The sequence below is a fragment of the Schistocerca cancellata genome, chromosome 9 (genome assembly GCF_023864275.1).
Source record: "Schistocerca cancellata isolate TAMUIC-IGC-003103 chromosome 9, iqSchCanc2.1, whole genome shotgun sequence".
NCBI lineage: Eukaryota > Metazoa > Arthropoda > Insecta > Orthoptera > Acrididae > Schistocerca > Schistocerca cancellata.
The window spans coordinates 312,574,621-312,594,329 of NC_064634.1; the positions used below are offsets into that span (position 1 = coordinate 312,574,621).

The 19,709-nt window shown below is 43.4% G+C and overlaps 1 protein-coding gene and 1 pseudogene across 1 annotated transcript in view; one reads left to right on the forward strand and one right to left on the reverse strand.

The window, feature by feature from the left end:
* The window catches only part of LOC126100352 (protein takeout-like), a 57,356-nt gene that overhangs the window by 27,348 nt on the left and 10,299 nt on the right, over positions 1-19,709 (forward strand). The window contains exons 3-5 of the mRNA XM_049910964.1: positions 672-819; positions 12,024-12,157; positions 16,062-16,214. Coding sequence (XP_049766921.1) covers positions 672-819; positions 12,024-12,157; positions 16,062-16,214 — 435 coding nt within the window. The remainder of the gene's footprint in view (positions 1-671; positions 820-12,023; positions 12,158-16,061; positions 16,215-19,709) is intronic.
* On the reverse strand, positions 112-229 carry LOC126102346 (5S ribosomal RNA; annotated as a pseudogene).

Consider the following 19,709-nt stretch of genomic DNA (forward strand, 5'->3'; position numbering starts at 1 on the left):
GTCAGCACACCGCTCACCTGGTCGTTATGATGGTATTCTTGACCGAAGCCGCTACTTTTCGGTCGAGTAGCTCCTCAATTGGCATCACGAGGCTGAGTGCACCCCGAAAAACGGCAACGGCGCGTGGCGGCCTGGATGGTCACCCATCCAAGTGCCGACCACGCCCGACAGCGCTTAATTTCGGTGATCTCACGGGAACCGGTGTATCCACTGGGGCAAGGCCGTTGCCAAATTCATTTTATCTACTGTTACTTTTGTGGCGTCAGTTTCATTTAGTCACTCGTTACGTGCCCACGCCTATTTGTTCCTCAGTTTGGTCCTACTGCGCTACACGTGTAAAACAGAAATGTTGCTACTTTGGGCTACAAAATTCTGCGTAACTCCCCGTATTTTCCCGACATGGCACCCATTGCTGCATTTCTGTTTTCTTTATTGAAGAAACTGTTGCGTGGAAGATACTTGGAGAATTATTTTTGAGACTGATTTCTACAACAGAGATCTCCATAATGTCATTCATAGTTGAGAAAAAGCAAGACGCACTTAAGGGTGAATGTATAGAGGACTGCCATAGAGTTTCATAGTTACAGAGTGCTTTCCTCGGGGTGATAATCAACATAAGATAACTACTGCTCGTACTCTGACCTTGAGGCAGGCTGCTGCTGTGCCCACAGGCATCCCCTCGCTCGGCGTGGTGCCCGTCGACCCCCTGGACGTGCCGCTGATCGAGATCAGTGACGGCACCAAAAACCTCAACCTCAGGATCACGTTCAGGAACGTGCGCGTCACCGGGCTGTCCCAGGCGTCGGTTAGCAGCGCCAGGTGAGTCCTGCACCTCAGTACTGCACCGGCTGCGCGTGGTTGCTTCCACTTTTGTTATTTGGTGAATGGGTACAGAATACTGTGTGCATTCGTCTGCGAGAGAGCGATGGAGTTGTTCAGAACTATACACAAATTCACTCTCTCGGAACACCTGCACCAACTGGGGAGGCGCCCAGCTCGCGTGGTTTTGAAGGGTATGTTGGTGCATTATGATTCTATCGATACTGCAGATTACATTAGACATACTGCTCATTCCAGGGACACATAGTAATGAGCACACCGACGTTGTGTAACACGCCAGAAAAACTGAAATTAATAACACACAGATGACGAAAAATCTTGAAAAAAGAGTAGCGTGAGAAGTTAGAGACACAGTTACATAAAACAACTCTTTGTTTTGGTATAGAATTTCACTCATCGTCGTAGTTCTCCACTGCTATAATTGAGTTAAGCAAGCGTGGAATATTTGTACAGATATGAATCTTGGTTAAAAAAGAAGCAGCCGAAGACACTGAGCTGTGTGAGATAGGAAGCCTGTAGATCCCGAATTGTGAATGTTCCAAATGCAATTACTACAACATTTGTCCGTTTGACATCACTAAGTACTCTGAATAGTCTAGACGGACTCACGTTCACAAGGAGATCATACGAACTTCCCCTCACCGACTTGATTACTATTGACAGGCTGTGTAGAGCACGAACTGGACTTCAACAGACGTAAACAGCAAGACGCAACTCTCAACCGTTGTTGAGAAAATAGAGTTTGCAAATTTTACGCATGATTGCATACTTCGTATAGTGGCTAGTTACCAAGCGAGTAAACGCTTAGTTTTAGAAACGCGATGTCTGAGGATCGTATCTCGCTACCAGCGGTCTTTTATTTCAGTGTCACGCAACTATAACAACAGATACGCGTGATACGCCGCGTTATGGTGTGATGACCGAGAACCGCTTACGAATGCATCTCACGTTTGTTTAGCAATCGACACATTCAAAAAACTATGCACATGCAAAGGTTCGGAGTTCATTGCAATTGCGCTATGTAGCAATAACTTCTTCTGCCCATGAAACTTCCTGGCAAGATTAAAACTGTGTGCCGGACCGAGACTCGAAGTCGGGACCTTTGCCTTTCGCGGGCAAGTGCACTAACATCTGAGCTACCCAAGCGCGAATCACGCCCCGTCCTCACAGCTTTACTTCCGCCGTACCTCGTCAGAAGTAAAGCTGTGAGGACGGGCCGTGGGTCGTGCTTGGGTAGCTCAGATGTTAGAGCACTTGCCCGCGAAAGGCAATGGTCCCGACTTCGAGTCTAAGTCTACATCTACATCTACATTTATACTCCGCAAGGCACCCAACGGTGTGTGGGGGAGGGCACTTTACGTGCCACTGTCATTACCTCCGCTTCCTGTTCCAGTCGCGGATGGTTCGTGGGAACAACGACTGTCTGAAAGCCTCCGTGCGCGCTCGAATCTCTCTAATTTTAAATTCGTGATCTCCTCGGGAGGTATAAGTAGGGGGAAGCAATATATTCGATACCTCATCCAGAAACGCACCCTCTCGAAACCTGGACATCAAGCTACACCGCGATGCAGAGCGCCTCTCTTGCAGAGTCTGCCACTTGAGTTTGCTAAACATCTCCGTAACGCTATCACGCTTACCAAATAACCCTGTGACGAAACGCGCCGCTCTTCTTTGGATCTTCTCTATCTCCTCCGTCAACCCGATCTGGTACGGATCCCACACTGATGAGCAATACTCAAGTATAGGTCGAACGAGTGTTTTGTAAGCCACCTCCTTTGTTGATGGACTACATTTTCTAAGGACTCTCCCAATGAATCTCAACCTCGTACCCGCCTTACCAACAATTAATTTCATATGATCATTCCACTTCAAATCATTCCGCACGCATACTCCCAGATATTTTACAGAAGTAACTGCTACCAGTGTTTGTTCCGTTATCATATAATCATACAATACAGGATCCTTCTTTCTATGTATTATCTATGTTAAGGGTCAGTTGCCACTCCCTGCACCAAGTGCCTATCCACTGCAGATCTTCCTGCATTTCGCTGCAATTTTCTAATGCTGGAACTTCTCTGTATACTACAGCATCATCCGCGAAAAGCCGCATGGAACTTCCGACACTATCTACTAGGTCATTTATATATATTGCGAAAAGCAATGGTCCCATAACACTCCCCTGTGGCACGCCAGAGGTTACTTTAACATCTGTAGACGTCTCTCCATTGAGAACAGCATGCTGTGTTCTGTTTCCAAAAAACTCTTCAATCCAGCCACACACCTGGTCTGATATTCCGTAGGCTCTTACTTTGTTTATCAGGTGACAGTGCGTAACTGTATCGAACGCCTTCCCGAAGTCAAGGAAAATGGCATCTACCTGGGAGCCTGTATCTGGGTCTCATGAACAAATAAAGCGAGTTGGGTCTCACACAATCGCTGTTTCCGGAATCCATGTTGATTCCTACAGAGTAGATTCTGGGTTTCCAGAAACGACATGATACGCGAGCAAAAAACATGTTCTAAAATTCTGCAACAGATCGACGTCAGAGATATAGGCCTATAGTTTTGCGCATCTGCTCAACGACCCTTCTTGAAAACTGGGACTACCTGTGCTCTTTTCCAATCATTTGGAACCTTCTGTTCCTCTAGAGACTTGCGGTAAACGGCTGTTAGCAGGGTGGCAAGCTCTTTCGCGTACTCTGTGTAGAATCAAATTAGTATCCCGTCAGGTCCAGTGGACTTTCCTCTGTTGAGTAATTCCAGTTGCTTTTCTATTCCTTTGACACTTATTTCGATGTCAGCCATTTTTTCGTTTGTGCGGGGATTTAGAGAAGGAACTGCAGTGCGGTCTCCCTCTGTGAAACAACTTTGGAAAAAGGTGTTTAGTATTTCAGCTTTACGCGTGTCATCCTCTGTTCCAATGCCATCATCATCCCGTAGTGTCTGGATATGCTGTTTCGACCCACTTACTGATTTGGCGTAAGACCAGAACTTTCTAGGTTTTTCTGTCAAGTCGGTACATAGACTTTTACTTTCGAATTCACTGAACGCTTCTCGCATAGCCCTCCTTACGCTAACTTTGACATCGTTTAGCTTCTGTTTGTCTGAGAGGTTTTGGCTGCGTTTAAACTTGCAGTGAAGCTCTCTTTGCTTTCGCAGTAGTTTCGTAACTTTGTTGTTGAACCACGGTGGGTTTTTCCCGTCCCTCACAGTTTTATTCGGCACGTATCTGTCTAAAACGCATTTCACGATTGCCTTGAACTTTTTCCATAAACACTCAACATTGTCAGTGTAGGAACAGAAATTTTCATTTTAATCTGTTAGGTAGTCTGAAATCTGACTTCTATTACTCTTGCTAAACAGATAAACCTTCTTCCCTTTTTTTATATTCCTATTTACTTTCATATTCAGGGATGCTGCAACGGCCTTATGATCACTGATTCCCTGTTCTGCGCTTACAGAGTCGAAAAGTTCGGGTCTGTTTGTTATCAGTAGGTCCAAGATGTTAACTCCACGAGTCGGTTCTCTGTTTAATTGTTCGAGGTAATTTTCGGATAGTGCATTCAGTATAATGTCACTCGATGCTCTGTCCCTACCACCCGTCCTAAACATCTCAGTGTCCCTGTGTATATCTGGTAAATTGAAATATCCACCTAAGACTATAACATGCTGAGAAAATTTATGTGAAATGTATTCCAGATTTTCTCTCAGTTGTTCTGCCACTAATGCTGCTGAGTCGGGAGGTCGGTGAAAGGAGCCAATTATTAACCTAGCTCGGTTGTTGAGTGTAACCTCCACCCATAATAATTCACAGGAACTATCCACTTCTACTTCACTACAGGATAAACTACTACTAACATCGACAAACACACCAACACCGGTTGCATGCAATCTATCCTTTCTAAACACCGTCTGTGCCTTTGTGAAAATTTCGGCAGAATTTATCTCTGGCTTCAGCCAGCTTTCCGTACCTATGACGATTTCAGCTTCGGTGCTTTCTATCAGCGCTTGAAGTTCCGGTACTTTACCAACGCAGCTTCGACAGTTTACAATTACAATACCGATTGCTGCTTGGTCCCCGCATGGCCTGTTTTGCACCGCACCCTTTGAGGCTGTTGCCCTTTCTGTACTTGCCCGAGGCCATCTAACATATAAAACAGCCCAGTGCACGCCACACAACCCCTGCTACCCGCGTAGCCGCCTACTGTGTGTAGTGGACTCCTGACCTATCCAGCGGAACCCGAAGCCCCACCACCCTAGGAGGAAAATCTGCAGCCCATACGGTCGCAGAAGCGGCACATAGTTTTAATCTGCCAGGAAATTTCATATGAGCGCACACTCCGCTGCAGAGTGAAAATCTCACTCTGGACTTTTTCCCATGTTTCTATGATCATCATCATCCTGACTCGTACAATGCTCCATATGTTACACATTATGCTTATCACACATATAAATATAAATAAAATGACTATACTGATTGGATTGAAATTTCTTGTGCTTCAATTTTTTCCACTCTTACTATGAAAAATTTTTCTGCTTTTTTCAGGATAAAGATTACGAAAATAATAAATGAATCATTTACTAATAACAGTTTTCATAGTTATAATAATTAAGTGGAAAGAAAGAAATGAAGTGTAGCCAGGGATATTCGGCCCCTGGAGGTCGTGCTCCTGAAGTTAATCACTTGGCTGCAGACTTTTCTTTAGTACTCGGGACCATAAATTGGAAATCTGAGTCAGCAAGGACCATGTCCAGATGGCCGAAGCGGTTAGGGCAACCGCTCATGAGAAGCAGTAAATTCTGGTTCGAATCCCGGCCCATCACAAATTTTCAACCTCCATCCTTGTATTACCACAATGCCCTGTGCGCCTTACCGTCATGTTTCTTACTCCTTCTTTCCCTTTACTTCCGCTTCCTACATTTCATGTTTACACCAATACACAAACTGCCGATCCTCCCGCTGGCGCGGCCGTTTGTTCCCTGTAGTGTGGCGTCGGCCCGAGGCCCACGAGAAAGGCAGTCTGTGGCACGTACTTCATACCACGTGACGCTGCAGGTCTTACGAGTGCCAGCAGCCGCCGCCGGCGGGGAGTGAGTAACTATTCCCGACGAGTTTAATAACTCTCGACTGCGTGTTTAAACGCATGCAGTACCTTTATTGGGTACTTTTTCTGTTGTGGATTGGCAAGACAGCCAACCCACTAGGAGGAAGCCGAAAGGCACGCGTTTAAACTCACGCAGGCTGGCGTGAGGTCTGGAACAGGACAAGGAATTGAGACTAGCAAAAAACTACGTATCTTCTGGAATACTTAACTTTAATCCATAATTGGTGAACATCGCTCTTGACGGTACATGTTTTACAGCATCAATAGTAATTGGTAATGGCGCCTTGCTAGGTCGTAGCAAATGACGTAGCTGAAGGCTATGCTAACTATCGTCTCGGCAAATGAGAGCGTAATTTGTCAGTGAACCATCGCTAGCAAAGTCGGCTGTACAACTGGGACGAGTGCTAGGAAGTGTCTCTAGACCTGGCGTGTGGCGGCGCTCGGTCTGCAATCACTGATAGTGGCGGCACGCGGGTCCGACGTATACTAACGGACCGCGGCCGATTTAAAGGCTACCACCTAGCAAGTGTGGTGTCTGGCGGTGACACCACATTTTCAATTCAACATTGGTTTTTGTGGGCGTCGCACAGAGCCGACCGTTCGCGAAGTGTAGCGCACAAGCCGACTAGTGTGACGTCACAAGTTCGTTGTTGGGCCCGTGTATATCGTTGGCCCCGCATGTGGCGTCCCCACCTGACGTGCTTACCATGATTCTTTGGGGCAGGACCGTGCGCCGTCGAAGTAATAATGCCGCCACTCTCCGAGCCAAGCAATCCCCGTATATCTGCTGGTCCACGAGAAATACGGGCCTCGCAACAAACCTGTGACGTCACACTAGCCGGCTTGTACGCCGCACTTCGTGAACGCCCGGCTCCACGTGAAGCCCACAAAAATCAATGTTTAATTGAAAAGGTACTCAATGAAGGTGATATCGAAAACTTGCATGCATTTAAAAACACGCAGTCAAGAATTATTAAACTCGTCTGAAACAGTTACACGCTCCCCGACGGAGGCGGCTGCTGGCACTCGTAAGACCTGTAGTGTCACGTGCTGTGACGTGAGCGTCGTGACCTGCCCTTCTCTTGGGCCTCAATATCGCTGGATTGGCACGATGTTAGAAAAATGTGTACCTTTTTACATTTAATTAAGGAGCATATCACCAATATTTGAATGTTTATATACCAACGTGTATAATTAATGCAGTACCCCTCAACTCCCATTCTTCATGTGTCTGGTTTCCGCGCCATTTCAGTCGGACACTTTCGTGCACCTGTTTGCGCTGACCGTGTCTGCAGGGAACGTGGAACGTGTGTTCCCTTCCCACAATGCGCCATTGCTGTTGCTCAATGGCCTCAGCGTGGGACGACATGCGTCACTTATGTTAGTCCTCTTTTTCGTAGGCTTATCCCATTTGTTCCGGGATCAGTGCGTTAATTTGGATTTCGCAATGTTAGTGGTAGGGTGGTCGCTCCCCTTTCCTCCCGAGACATAAATTGTGTACTTCATCTGTTTGCGTCTAGTGTTAATAATATGAAAGTGTGAGGAAGTATTCGAAATGTTCCCGAATCGCAGGGGGGATGTGGGGACCAGCACGGAATTAGCCTACTCGAATGTGGGAAACCATCTAAAAGCCACATCAATGCTGGCCGGCACGCCGTTCCTCATTGTTAATGCGCTGGGTGCATTTGATCCAGGGTCGGTGCGCCTCCCAGGATCCCGGAAGCAGCGTGCTAATTCACGCGGTTATCCGGGTGGGTTTCTGAGGTTCCCCTGCACCTCTCTCATGCACTCCAAACTCGTCAGAAGTTCTTTTATATGTCTTACTAGACTAGGTAACCTGGCAGAAAGTGTAAAGGTTCAGACTGTGGAGGAGGGTTGTGGGTTGTGAACGGATAGCATCGGTCTGTGAGAGCATCGCCATAGCCATCGAACACAAAACTTTAATTTCGTAATAAATTCCATGTTAATCAATCCTCCTGCAATTCATCGTCATACGGAGGAGAAACTTCCTGTACATTTGTTCTGCTCTCATACACTGAATGATCGAATCCTCCAGGTACGCCGTCATTGAGTCAACGATCTTCCAGTGTCAAAACAAACTGCTAAAGAAGCAATCACAGCTACCGTGGGCTCTTGGCATTGATGTTGTTAAAAGTTTGTAAGTTTGCAGAGAGATTACGTTGAGACTTGGCAGAAGTTTCAATTTTTGTGTGTAAGTGTTTCGGAAAAGAGGAAACCAAAGACCTTAAACCCGAACGAACCTTATATGATGGGCCAAGGTTTTACACGTGTACTACTTTTTACAGCATAGTAACTTAAAAAACTAAAAATCCTTTTTAAATAAATAGGAGAATTTTGATCTCTCAATGGAAACGACTTCATTTAAACATCTTACAAGAAAAAAGGAAACATTTCCAGTGTCCGACTAGCTTCAAATGGCTCTGAGCACTATGGCACTTAACTGCTGAGTCCCCTAGACTTAGAACTACTTAAACCTAACTAACCTAAGGACATCACACACATCCATGCCCGAGGCAGGATTAAAACCTGCGACTGTAGCAGCAACGCGATTCTGGACTGAAGCGCCTAGAACCACTCGGCCACAGCGGCCGGCGTTCCACCAGTGAGTTCCAAATTGATCATATGGTGATCTCAAGACATGTGGCGAAGTAAATTCAAAATCTCAAAGCCCTCAGAGCTACAACCTTAGATTGTTACTATCTTTCAAAACTTAAGTTCAAAATTCGACCAAAAACCCATCAAATTAAAAAACTATCCGTATAGTACAGTTCGATACACAGGAACTTAGAACCAGCAGACATTTCAAGGAACGCTAGTCTCAGAAGAACTATGCACTTATTGACAGTAGCAATGAAACAGTTTACCTGGAGAAAAGCAGAAGGCCAACCTCGGTGCCCGAGCGGTTCTAGGCGCTACAGTCTGGAACCGTGCGACCGCTACGGTCGCAGGTTAGAATCCTGCCTCGGGCATGGATATGTGTGATGTCCTTAGCTTAGTTAGGTTTAAGTAGTTCTAAGTTCTAGGGGACTGATGAGCTCAGAAGTTAAGTCCCATACTGCTCAGAGCCATTTTTTTGAAAAGCAGAAGACACGCATAGCGGTCTCCAGAAGGAGATAAACCAATCGGAGACCGGCGGAAAGCGTAGGTCGACTGCTACTCTCAGGAAACACCAGAAAATCTAAAGAACTTCCAACAAGTAAGAAAAAGTATAAGGAATTCCAGCATAAAGAAGTGAGTAGAAACGCTTAACTGAGGTAGGAGAGGACTTCCGAGAGAACAACAAGCGAAACATTTACGAAAAATTCAAGACTAGCTTAAGTATATAAGCTGCCCCACATAATCTTTAAGAAATAAAAAGAAAGTATAGCAAGGTAACGTGGAAAACAGTCAGATCTCGGCCCAGTACATTGAAGAGTTCATAAACTAATCGCCATGTGATACCTTCCATTATAAATAGAAACAGCCAAATCCCAGCACGAAATCACCGGCTGCAGACGAAACTGTGACCATCATAAATACCTTGAAGATTAGTAAGGCTCCTGGGAAAGAGGGGATCATTGCAGAAATATTGAAATATGCTAACGGGAATACAAACGTTGAACTGCTTCCAGAGAGGTGGAAGTCGGCACTAATACACCCTACACATAAGGAAGGGCACCAATTCGAGCCTGGGAACTTCGGAGGGATGTCGTTAATTCTAGTGACTCATAAGGTATTCTCAAAAGCATTACTAACAGAGTGGAAGAGCAACTAAATCACAAATTGGTGTGTACCAAAGAGGCTTCAGAATGAGCAGTTGATGCCCAGAACAAATCTTGAAAATAAAAACTAGGATCGTGTATCGAAAACAGAGTAGCAAGCATTTCGTGCTCACACTCGTAGACGTTAAGGAAGCCTATGATGCAATAGATACACCTACGCAGTTCCAAATTTTGGAAGATATGAGTTCGGATAGAAAATCTACTGCACTGATTAAACAGCCTCAAGCAATACGGCATCTCAGAATCAGACACATAGACAGACTCTCACCTGTGGTCTTTGACTGTACCCTTAACGAGTGATCAGGGAACGGCGACGAGAAATGAAAGGAGTGGGTGTAATATGACTGGAATGCAAGAGAAAAGGAATACGTGCAGACTGTCTACCATTTGCTAATTATATCATGATACTGTCGGTATCATTAGAAGATGCGGCTAGTCAAACCACGCATCTACAGAAGAGGAGGCTAAAGCAGGTCTACAGCTCTCTGTCGGGAAGACACAGTACGCGACGAACATCATGACAATAGAAAGAGGGAAAGTTCAGATGGCTGAGAGTTTTATATACCAAGTATATGATCTGACAGAAAAAGAAAGTATGAGAGCAGGAATAAACGAAATGCATTTAGCGTCTGACTATGAACATGTATAATAAGAAAAATCATCGAGGCAAAATTGAGACTTCACCAGATAGTGATCCCACCTGAAGCCTATATACAGCTGAATACGTGAATTACGGAAGAACAGGATCACGTAAGAGGTTAAAACGTGTGGAACGATTAATTCTTAGCAGGATATTAGGATCTAGATGAACAGGGCACCGTCAATATAGAAGACGAGCTAAACAAGAACCGTGCATCCAGATAAAGAGAACCTCGGAAGCCATCAAGAAAAGAAAGAGCATGCTCTTCGAACACATCCTTAGAGTGGACAGAGGAATTTAGTACAATAATAATAGTTTCTCGTAAACAATAAAATCAAATTACCCTGGACCCAAGATGTTTATACGGGACCTGGAAGAAATCGGAGTACAGGAAGCAGAGATATGTAAGAGAATTACTTTCATTTTTATAATTCAGACTTTTATAGGTTTCCACGGCAGAATCAGACCCAGAGTATGAGAATGAAAGAATAAGGATAAAGAAGAGAAGAACAGAAGGTGATCGTAATTAACATGGTTCTCAGATCACCGAAACGAAGTGAAGAAGAAATAGTAATAAAATGGTAGTAATAAAATTAAAAATAATTTTAAACAAGATTTGAATCTGTCTACCGACAACAGACAATGATATTGACAATAGTGCTGACTCAAAAATAATAGCGACAACACTACTACTACTACTACTACTACAGATTCTGCGATTAGTAATAGTGATAGTAACACATAAAAATGTGTTTACAGATTTGTAAAAATGGTATTTTTTAGAAAGCGAGAACTATCGGAGAGAAATTTATGTAGACAGCAGGAGCTAAGGACTTTGAGAAATAAGGAAGGTCTGGTGGGATGATCTTAGTGATGTTGCGGGGAAGAGCATGCTTTGTAGCGATGTTAAGTTGGCAAACGAGAGAAAGGATTACACAGAAAATGTAGCTCACGCTGGACTTTCACTGTAATCTGACAGCCGACAAGTGGTCATAGCTCGCACCAGTATTTTCGTCATTACACAGTGAGCCTTAAAGAGATTACCGCTACGCTGTACAAATTGTCCATTCGTAAGTACTTAGTGCTCTCCGACGGAAGCAAGGGCGAGTCACTGGTTGTCCTGCATAGTCACAGAATGGTTACATTACTCTCTATTTTGTAAGTTTTCTGTGTCTAATCCTATACACATGAAAATGTCTCCTTCAGTTCTTAGCGTTCCAGCTTGAGATTCAAAAGATAAGAAGAAGTGTACAGAGTTCTGTTGGCATCTACGTCAATAATAGAGGTTGCTAATGCACGCCTTTACGGTGGCTGCTTGACTTGGTAGCTACCAGTTCGATTCCTGGTGATAGAAGAAATTTTCACCTTCAGTATTTGGCCACCAAGAGGAAGGGTGGTGGCATATAATTTCTTATTGCGAAATCTTGGACGCATCTCCTACAATAATTTCCAAACTTCTCCTCAGTGCCTCATGGACTGAGTGTATGTCCAACTGTTGACAGCGATGTATCTGTGAGCTGCTGGAACTATGGGTAGCACTGGTCTTATACACGATGTGGTAATGCAGTACATGGAGGCTACACAGACTTGTTAATTATTTAGTTACTGTCTCGTTGAGCGCAGAGAGTGCACTAGCGTGTTGTCTATGTTTTCCAGCCTGGACCTGGCCAACAACAAACTGGAACTCTCCGGAGTGGAGCCCCATCTTGTCTTTGAAGCGGACTACGAGATGAGCGGCAAGTTCCTGGTGGTGCCTGTGGAGGGCTCCGGCCGTTGCAGGTTCATCTTCAGTAAGCAAACTCTACAACTTCAAGTTCTGAATTTCTTACCGTGTCTGAAGCAGATGGTGCGTAAGTTCATTATGGTTGATGAATGGAGGCTGGTATCAAATTACACATCTTTCCGTCGCATTCCAGTCATGCTCAAAGGCTGACAGATCAGCGGCTGCATTATCCTTTTCGAATAGGCCTTTTGCTAAAGTGGTCATGAAGGGTATGACAATAGGATTTACCGTTTTTGCCACATACCAATTATCAAGTCTGTATTTTTGTCGTATCCAACAGTTCCCCACCCCATTATATTCAGCAGTTGGAGAGATGTAGGAATCGACAGTCGCTGTTTTCCTAATATGTGTACCGAGAGAGGTAGGAACGGACGTTGTGTCAGGTCTATCTTGGGAAGTGGAATGGAACCTTTATAGTTCACACTGTACTTCGATAGCAGAGCACATTGCACTGGTGTCCATTGTGGAGTGTTCGACCAGAGAGCATCTGCGAAATCCATAACAATATTCACGGAACATGTATGTGATGAAGTAACTGAGCAGCAACGCTAGATACCGCCACGACCAACTAAGCGCGACTACACATTCAAACAGTCCTTCTTCTACGCTACCCTCAGTTTCTACTACGACGGTTGTCTCTTAACGTTCTACACAAACAGTAAAGGGCAAACAACATTTGTTACAAGTCGTTCTTATGTTTCACCAATCATTCACCTTTTAAATTTATACATTTTTATTTGTGTTAGAATCAATTCTGGAAATGTTCCCTCAAGTCTAAGACTGGTATCTCAAAAATATGGCTGTGGAAGCGTTCAACAACTTCTTGGGATGGTGCAAATATTGCGCACACAAGTTGTGTTTGCGAACTAAAAGGAGATGTTAGGCCACAGATACAGTGAGTATGAGCAACGAGACATAATTCTTTAATTTCTTCCGTCAAATAATTGTTTGACGACGTATGCGATAGGTGACATTCTCATCATGATAAATGATGTGAGTTTTCCGGTTGTTTTCCCTGATCTGAACAAATTGACATTCTTAGGTTATCATCATCATCATCAGTTATCTGCTATATTAGCAGGTCCTTTGCCTCTCCATTTTCTGCGATCCATTGCTTCCTTCTTAAGGCTGCTGTATGTTGTACCGTCCATCATGTCATCCAATATCTGGAATCTCTTCCTTCCTTGCTTCCTTTTCCCCTCTACATAACCTTCTAAAACTGTTTATCAGTCCGTCATTCTTTCTTTATTTATGCCCAATCCAATTTCTTTTTCTTCTCTTTATTACATCTAGTAACTGTCTTTTCTCTCCCACTCTTCTCAGTACCTCTTCATTTTTTACTCTGTCCATCCAACTTATTCTTTCCATCCTCCGCCATATCCAGATCTCAAAGGCCTCCAGCCTTTCTCTGAGTTTCTTCCTCATAGTCCATGTTTCAGCGCCATATAGAAGAACACTCCATACAAGACATTTTATGAATCTCTTCGTGAGTTCTATGTCCAGACCGCTGCAGAAAATTCTCCTTTTCTTATAAAACGCCTCTTTTGCCATTGCTATCCTTGTTTTAACTTCTGTGGTGCACTTCCAGTCGGTGTCTATCCTGCTTCCAAGATACTTAAAATTTTGCACCTGTTCTAGTATTTATCCATTCAGCATAATTTTTATTTCCTTCTAGTGCCAATACTTTTGTTTTATTTGTGTTAAGTTTCATTCCATATTTTTTTCAGTTGGTTTCAATAGTGTCCACCAAATCCTCTAATTCTTTTTCTCCTGTGGCTAGAAGGACCATGTCATCAGCAAACCTCTACTCTTCTTCCTCCAATTTCCACTCCTTTGACATCTAATGAGCATTGGTCAATCATATTTTCCAAGTAGTGGTTGAAAAGAGTAGGTGATAGACAGCATCCTTGTCTTACTCCTTTTCCTAGTCTGATCCAGTTTGTACTTTCTTCTCTCACTTTAACTGAAACTTTTTGATTAAGATATAATGGTTCTTAGGTACAGGACCACAATATCAGTAAACAGTATTGAATTCTAGGCGTTGCACAGTTTCATGAATGTGGAGGCGAAATCTTCCGAATTTTTGACAGACTCAAGTCGGAAACACGTGAAAAATTGTTATTTATCATTCGTCATTGCTGTTCTTCGATCCTGTACACCAGTGGTCACCGCGTTTCCAGGGAAACCAAAGGAACTGGAGGTAACTTTCTTGGAAGTGCACGCTGGACGACCCACTCATACACACTGAACGAAAGCGGAAAAGGAAAACCTTTTAAATCACTAAATCACCATAACAAACAACTCACTATGTACATTAATAGAGAAAACAGTAGAACAGTATCCCAAGAGATACCCATGAGAACAATGTTACGAAACTCCCGTCCCCTTTTGTTGTTTCATCATTAGTATGTGGCCAGCAAGGGGAGGAGACGTTATTTGATCACCAGATTTTGCACAAATGTCGTGAACCAAATTTCAAAGCTCCCCGCTGTTCCTCATCGAGTGAGCGCATCAGTGCAAACATGACCCCCATCCATTGTAGTCACCTAAATTTAACAGACTCACTTAAGACACAACTCTCATACAACTCAAGGACAGCAATGATTGTGTGTGGGGGAGGAAAATGTTTTACGATTATGTAACTTAACAACAAACCCCGATCTCTAAACCGGAAACACCACACGACTCTTTCCTTTAGTTATGGCGCTTATTGTCGGCGCCAAATTATGTGAGTCCAAATGGTAGACACGTGTACGAAATACAGTTCTGTTTAGGAAGGTCCACGGAAACCGAAGCATAAATCAAACGTAGAATGAATAATGGTGACCGTACGTTCCCGTGACCGCCGCTGCCAGCAGTCATGTACAGTGGCTATATTCTTGCCAACCCTCTCTGCAATATCGCTGAAGGAACATCCAGCTTCTCCAAGAGCTCGTTCAAACTCAGTGAGGTATTGCTAATGGCGTTTCTGTCGCTTTAAAGGCATTCTTCACTAACATCAACTCAGCTCAAAGGCAACTAATGCTCACGACCGTTACAGTGTGTATTTAAAGCAAACTTCATTTGCATCCTCATAGTGGAACTTGAACTCTTATGTGACTGACGCCAAATGTGAAAAGACATCATCTTTCGGATTTAGAAACATGCCAACCAACTTCTGTTTCGCCGTACAAGTCCTTCTTTATGTTGTGATTTTTTCCAGTGTATTACTGTGTGTAACTTTTAAAATAATTTTTAATCCACTTTCAAAATCTGATTCGATTTGTGGTGTAGACCTCTGGTGATGCGCCACAGTGTGGAAGCTTGCATGTTTCTGTGTTGCAGGATGCTGGGAACTGGCAGTTAGTATTGTGCCTGAAGAAGTTACTTTCCTATGTATCTTAAAAATGTTTTTGTTTGCTAATGTCAATGATAAGGTCTAAGAAAAAGATTGAGTCTCCTCCCAGATAAAATGTAAACTTAATTTTGTTGTGGTGTGAATTTAGATGTTGGAAAAATTCGTTTAACTGATACTAACTGTCCACAAACGTATTACATCTTCCACATACATCGTCCAGTAATCTATCTTAGAACTCATTATCTAAAAACGTTTGTTCAAAATTATTCATAAACATTTCAGTTAATAAGAGGCGCAGAGGGAACATCCTTACGCCTGCATACAACTGCAAAACTTGAGAAGCGAAAGCTTAACCCTTTAAAGGAGTTGGCTGGTTTGTGAGTAGCAAGTTAAAACAGTGTGCTGGACAGTATCTCAAACCCAGGTGCTGGTTTTCGCAGGCACTACGCTAAGAACTGCTCAGTGACAGCACACCCCAAGGTCCAACTCATAACTTGAACTTGATAGAAGTGCCACTCTGTACCTAGGGTGTGCCACACATCAATATTAATAACTTTATTAAATTTTATTACAGCCAACTTGGCAGCAGAATTAAAACTCATATCTGAACGCCAAATGAAAGGAAACCAGGAATACTGGGACCTGAAGCAACTTCTCCTCAACATCCCAAGACTTGAGCGTTTTGAAGTGAACTTCGAGAACCTCTTCAATGGTGACCAAACACTCGGTAAGTCGCACTGCCAACGCTGCAAGATGTCTGCTGCATAGGCTCATGCCTTTCCCTGTGCATAACATGCGTTAACAAAGGGATACCAGAATTAATGGTTAATGCATAAGACAGTAGTGGTGCTGTGACATTTTCAGCCCATGCTGCATTGATGCTAGACTTTCTTTCTCCACCCCTACGGCATCGAGCAAAGATTTCTCCCTACCCCTCCCATCTCCCCTCTGACGTAGGCCAATTGTCCTATTTATAAAATGGCAGGAAATTCAAGAACGGCTGGAAAATTGAAAGAAGTCCAAGATTTTGTTCCAGTCCTATGTTATCACTGTGGAAATAGGACGGTTGTCGTAAGTGTAAAATGGCGGGAAGTTAAGAACTCTAAGATGGGGTATTGTCCAGCTGGTGTGAAATTTAAAAATCCAAAATGACGGACTTTGGTGTAGTGGCTGACCCTGCATGCTTAGATGGTGGACTTTGGGGTCCTGCCCCAACCTGCATGGCCGTCAGATTTTCCCAGTGCTACAGTGTTGAAGAGAGTGGGCCATGTGGAACTGACACAACATACGTGGTTGCCAGGTCACTTAAATCCAAGATGACCACTGGGATTTTTCCCCCAAATTTATGATGCCAGAATCCAAGATGACAGTCCTGGTGATTTGGGCACATGCTACATGGTTGTCAGATTAGGTAGTGTGTTCCAAATAGAATATCCTGTCCTTGTACAAACTGGTGGAAAGTTCAAAAATCATTGGTTTTTCCCTTATTTCACAGTGCACTTGCCTTATGTTTAAAAGTAGTACAGTCTACAGGGTTGAACAATTCCATCTGTCACTTTGATGACACAGCTTAAACAAATTCCCCAAAACACAGTGACCTTAAACAAATATTGCACCAGTGCGTGCTCCATGCACCCTCTAAGTCTTATATCACATTAAGTTCAAGTTGAGTGACCAGCGCCACTGCTGCCACTAGGGAGTCGGGCCATGAGGACTGACTTACTGGTGTAAAGTGAGACCAGATTGTTGAACCCACTCAGCTGCTGCCACAGCCACTAGACTCTTCTTTGCATTGGAGTCAAGTGCACAGGGATGCTGGACAAATACTGCCAATTAGGCTGCATAATGCGAAGTGCAGAATGGTAGCTCCGATTTCTGCCACCAGTATGTTATTTGTGAATGCACTGCAGCCACACCCTATGTGGCCCAACTCAAAATGGCACAGAAATATGAAAATGCAAGAAGCACACTTATACTTTAACCCACATCGAAAAATGGGGGTAAATTAAAAATTCTCATCAGTTTAAGATGGGCAATAGTCCCCACATACATTCAGCAGAGAAATTAAAAATCACAGAAGCATGTCCTTTCCATTCGAGAACATATGTAATGGCTCAAAACTGAAGGTAAACAACTATGTTTTTTATAAGATTTACCACAATAGTTAAGTGTGAGGTGATGACAGCTACCATTAACTTGCTTTGGTCATAGCCAGGCACTGCAGTTCTGTCATGAACACAATGACTTTATTTACGACCACCATGAATAAACCGCATTTGACAACCAAGCATCCTTATTCCAAACGATAAGTCAAACGGTAACCCTCGAAAACAATGTAAATACATACGATGAAAGAAGAACTACATTTCATGATAGCAGCACTGTGTAACATATTTGCACAACAAATTTCATGATGAAGAAACTCACGTATCACCAGCTGCAGAGCGCTTGCTCGTCTAGTGAAGAGATGCTGAACACAGTAGCCCACCATAACACTCTGTCCGTTCTGCTACTTCTGACCCAGGAGAGAGTAGTACACTCCATAAACATGATGCAGTTACATGGATCAAACAAATGGCAGACCAAGCCAGTAGTCAAGCGGTCGGCGACTGGATTAGTTTCAGGTAGCCATTACAGGTACTGTGAGGTATTGGTGCACCCTCGGCTAACATGTGTAATGTGGCGCTGTGGCTGCCAAGCTAGATACAGCCCGGAATACTGAGTGGTCAAACTTTAGGGGTAGTTACAAAAACCTCAGGCACTCTCTAAAACACATTCCAAGGTACTCGCAGTAATTTAATGTCTTGTTAGTGTTTCTATATGAAAGTCTTCGGAAATAAAGACAGGGAATGGCAAAATGTGATGGTCCAGACAGAATCTTTCTACTCCTGTTGTCATGTAAACGTAATGCGATGGAAACTTACCTGCCTCAATAGACATAACTAACAAATGAAACACAATTTCTGCAACTTTTAGTGAAATATTTCCTGTGAATAGTGAGCATGAAATCAGTGAATTTCTCATCAGATCTGCTCCCTAACATTACACTTACACTTGAGCTATACATAGCAGTTTGATCCTAGCAGAGCATTGACTGTGAATGGAACTTTTACAGATAATCATTTTTAGGATGACATTTAAATGGTATTTAGCATGAACTGTGCATTTTGCAACATGAAGAAAACTTGGCATGGGTAATAAATTGTATCCATAATCTCCAGATAACGTATTCTGCCAAGTAGAAACATTCTTCTGTGGGGTTATACTGCATGTTTCCTGTCTCGTAGGTCTGTCTATGTTGTGAGGAAAATGTCGTCTACACAGCACTTTAAGACAAGTGTCCTACAGACTATTGATGTACTGCTCGGATGTTTTTCCTTTAAAATAAGGATGTAAGGGCTGTAGGATGGTTTTTTATCATTGCTAGGCAGTGGAATATAGTTTTTTCTTCGTCATATACGTTTGGTTCCTTTTGGGGGTAGAATGCCACTTACCATTTGGAATAAGGATGCTTGGTTCTCAGGTGTGCTTTATTCGTGCTACATGGATAAAAAATGTGTTCATGATAGAACTGGGGTGGCTGGGTATGACCAAGGCAGGTTAATGATAGCTGTCATCCATCCCACATATTAACTTTTGTGGTGAATATTTAAAAAAAACATAATACCTTTTTATCAGTTTCTGAACCTTTTCGTATGATCTCCCAGAGGAAGAGTGTACTTCTGTGAGTTTTGCATTTCCCTGTAGAATGTATGTGTGGGATATTGTTCCACCATTTTTGGTGCTTCTTGTATCTTAAATTTCCCTGCCATTTTAATTTATGCAACATGGACTGTGACTGCAGCGCCATCACAAATAACAAGAACTATTGTGCTACACTTCATATTTGGAAGAGCATGTGTATGGTATTTCTGCGTGGGTCTCTTCAGTGAGAAGAAGTGGTTGGTGGCTGTGGCGGTGGTCGATAAGTCTCAACACTGATGGTGTGCCCCTGGTGATTGGGATTCAATGCTTGTGGTCAAATCCTCCAGTGGCAGCAGTGGCACAGTTGAGTCACCTTCCACTTGGAGTGTCGCAAGATCCTGTGTGGTGTGGTGCACTCTCTGGTGTAGTATTTGTTTGAGGTTACTAAGGTGGGGAAATCTGTTTAAACTATGAGATATGGGGCAATTGACTAAATATGGGGGCTCAACTGATTGTAAAATTAGATAAGTGAAATGTT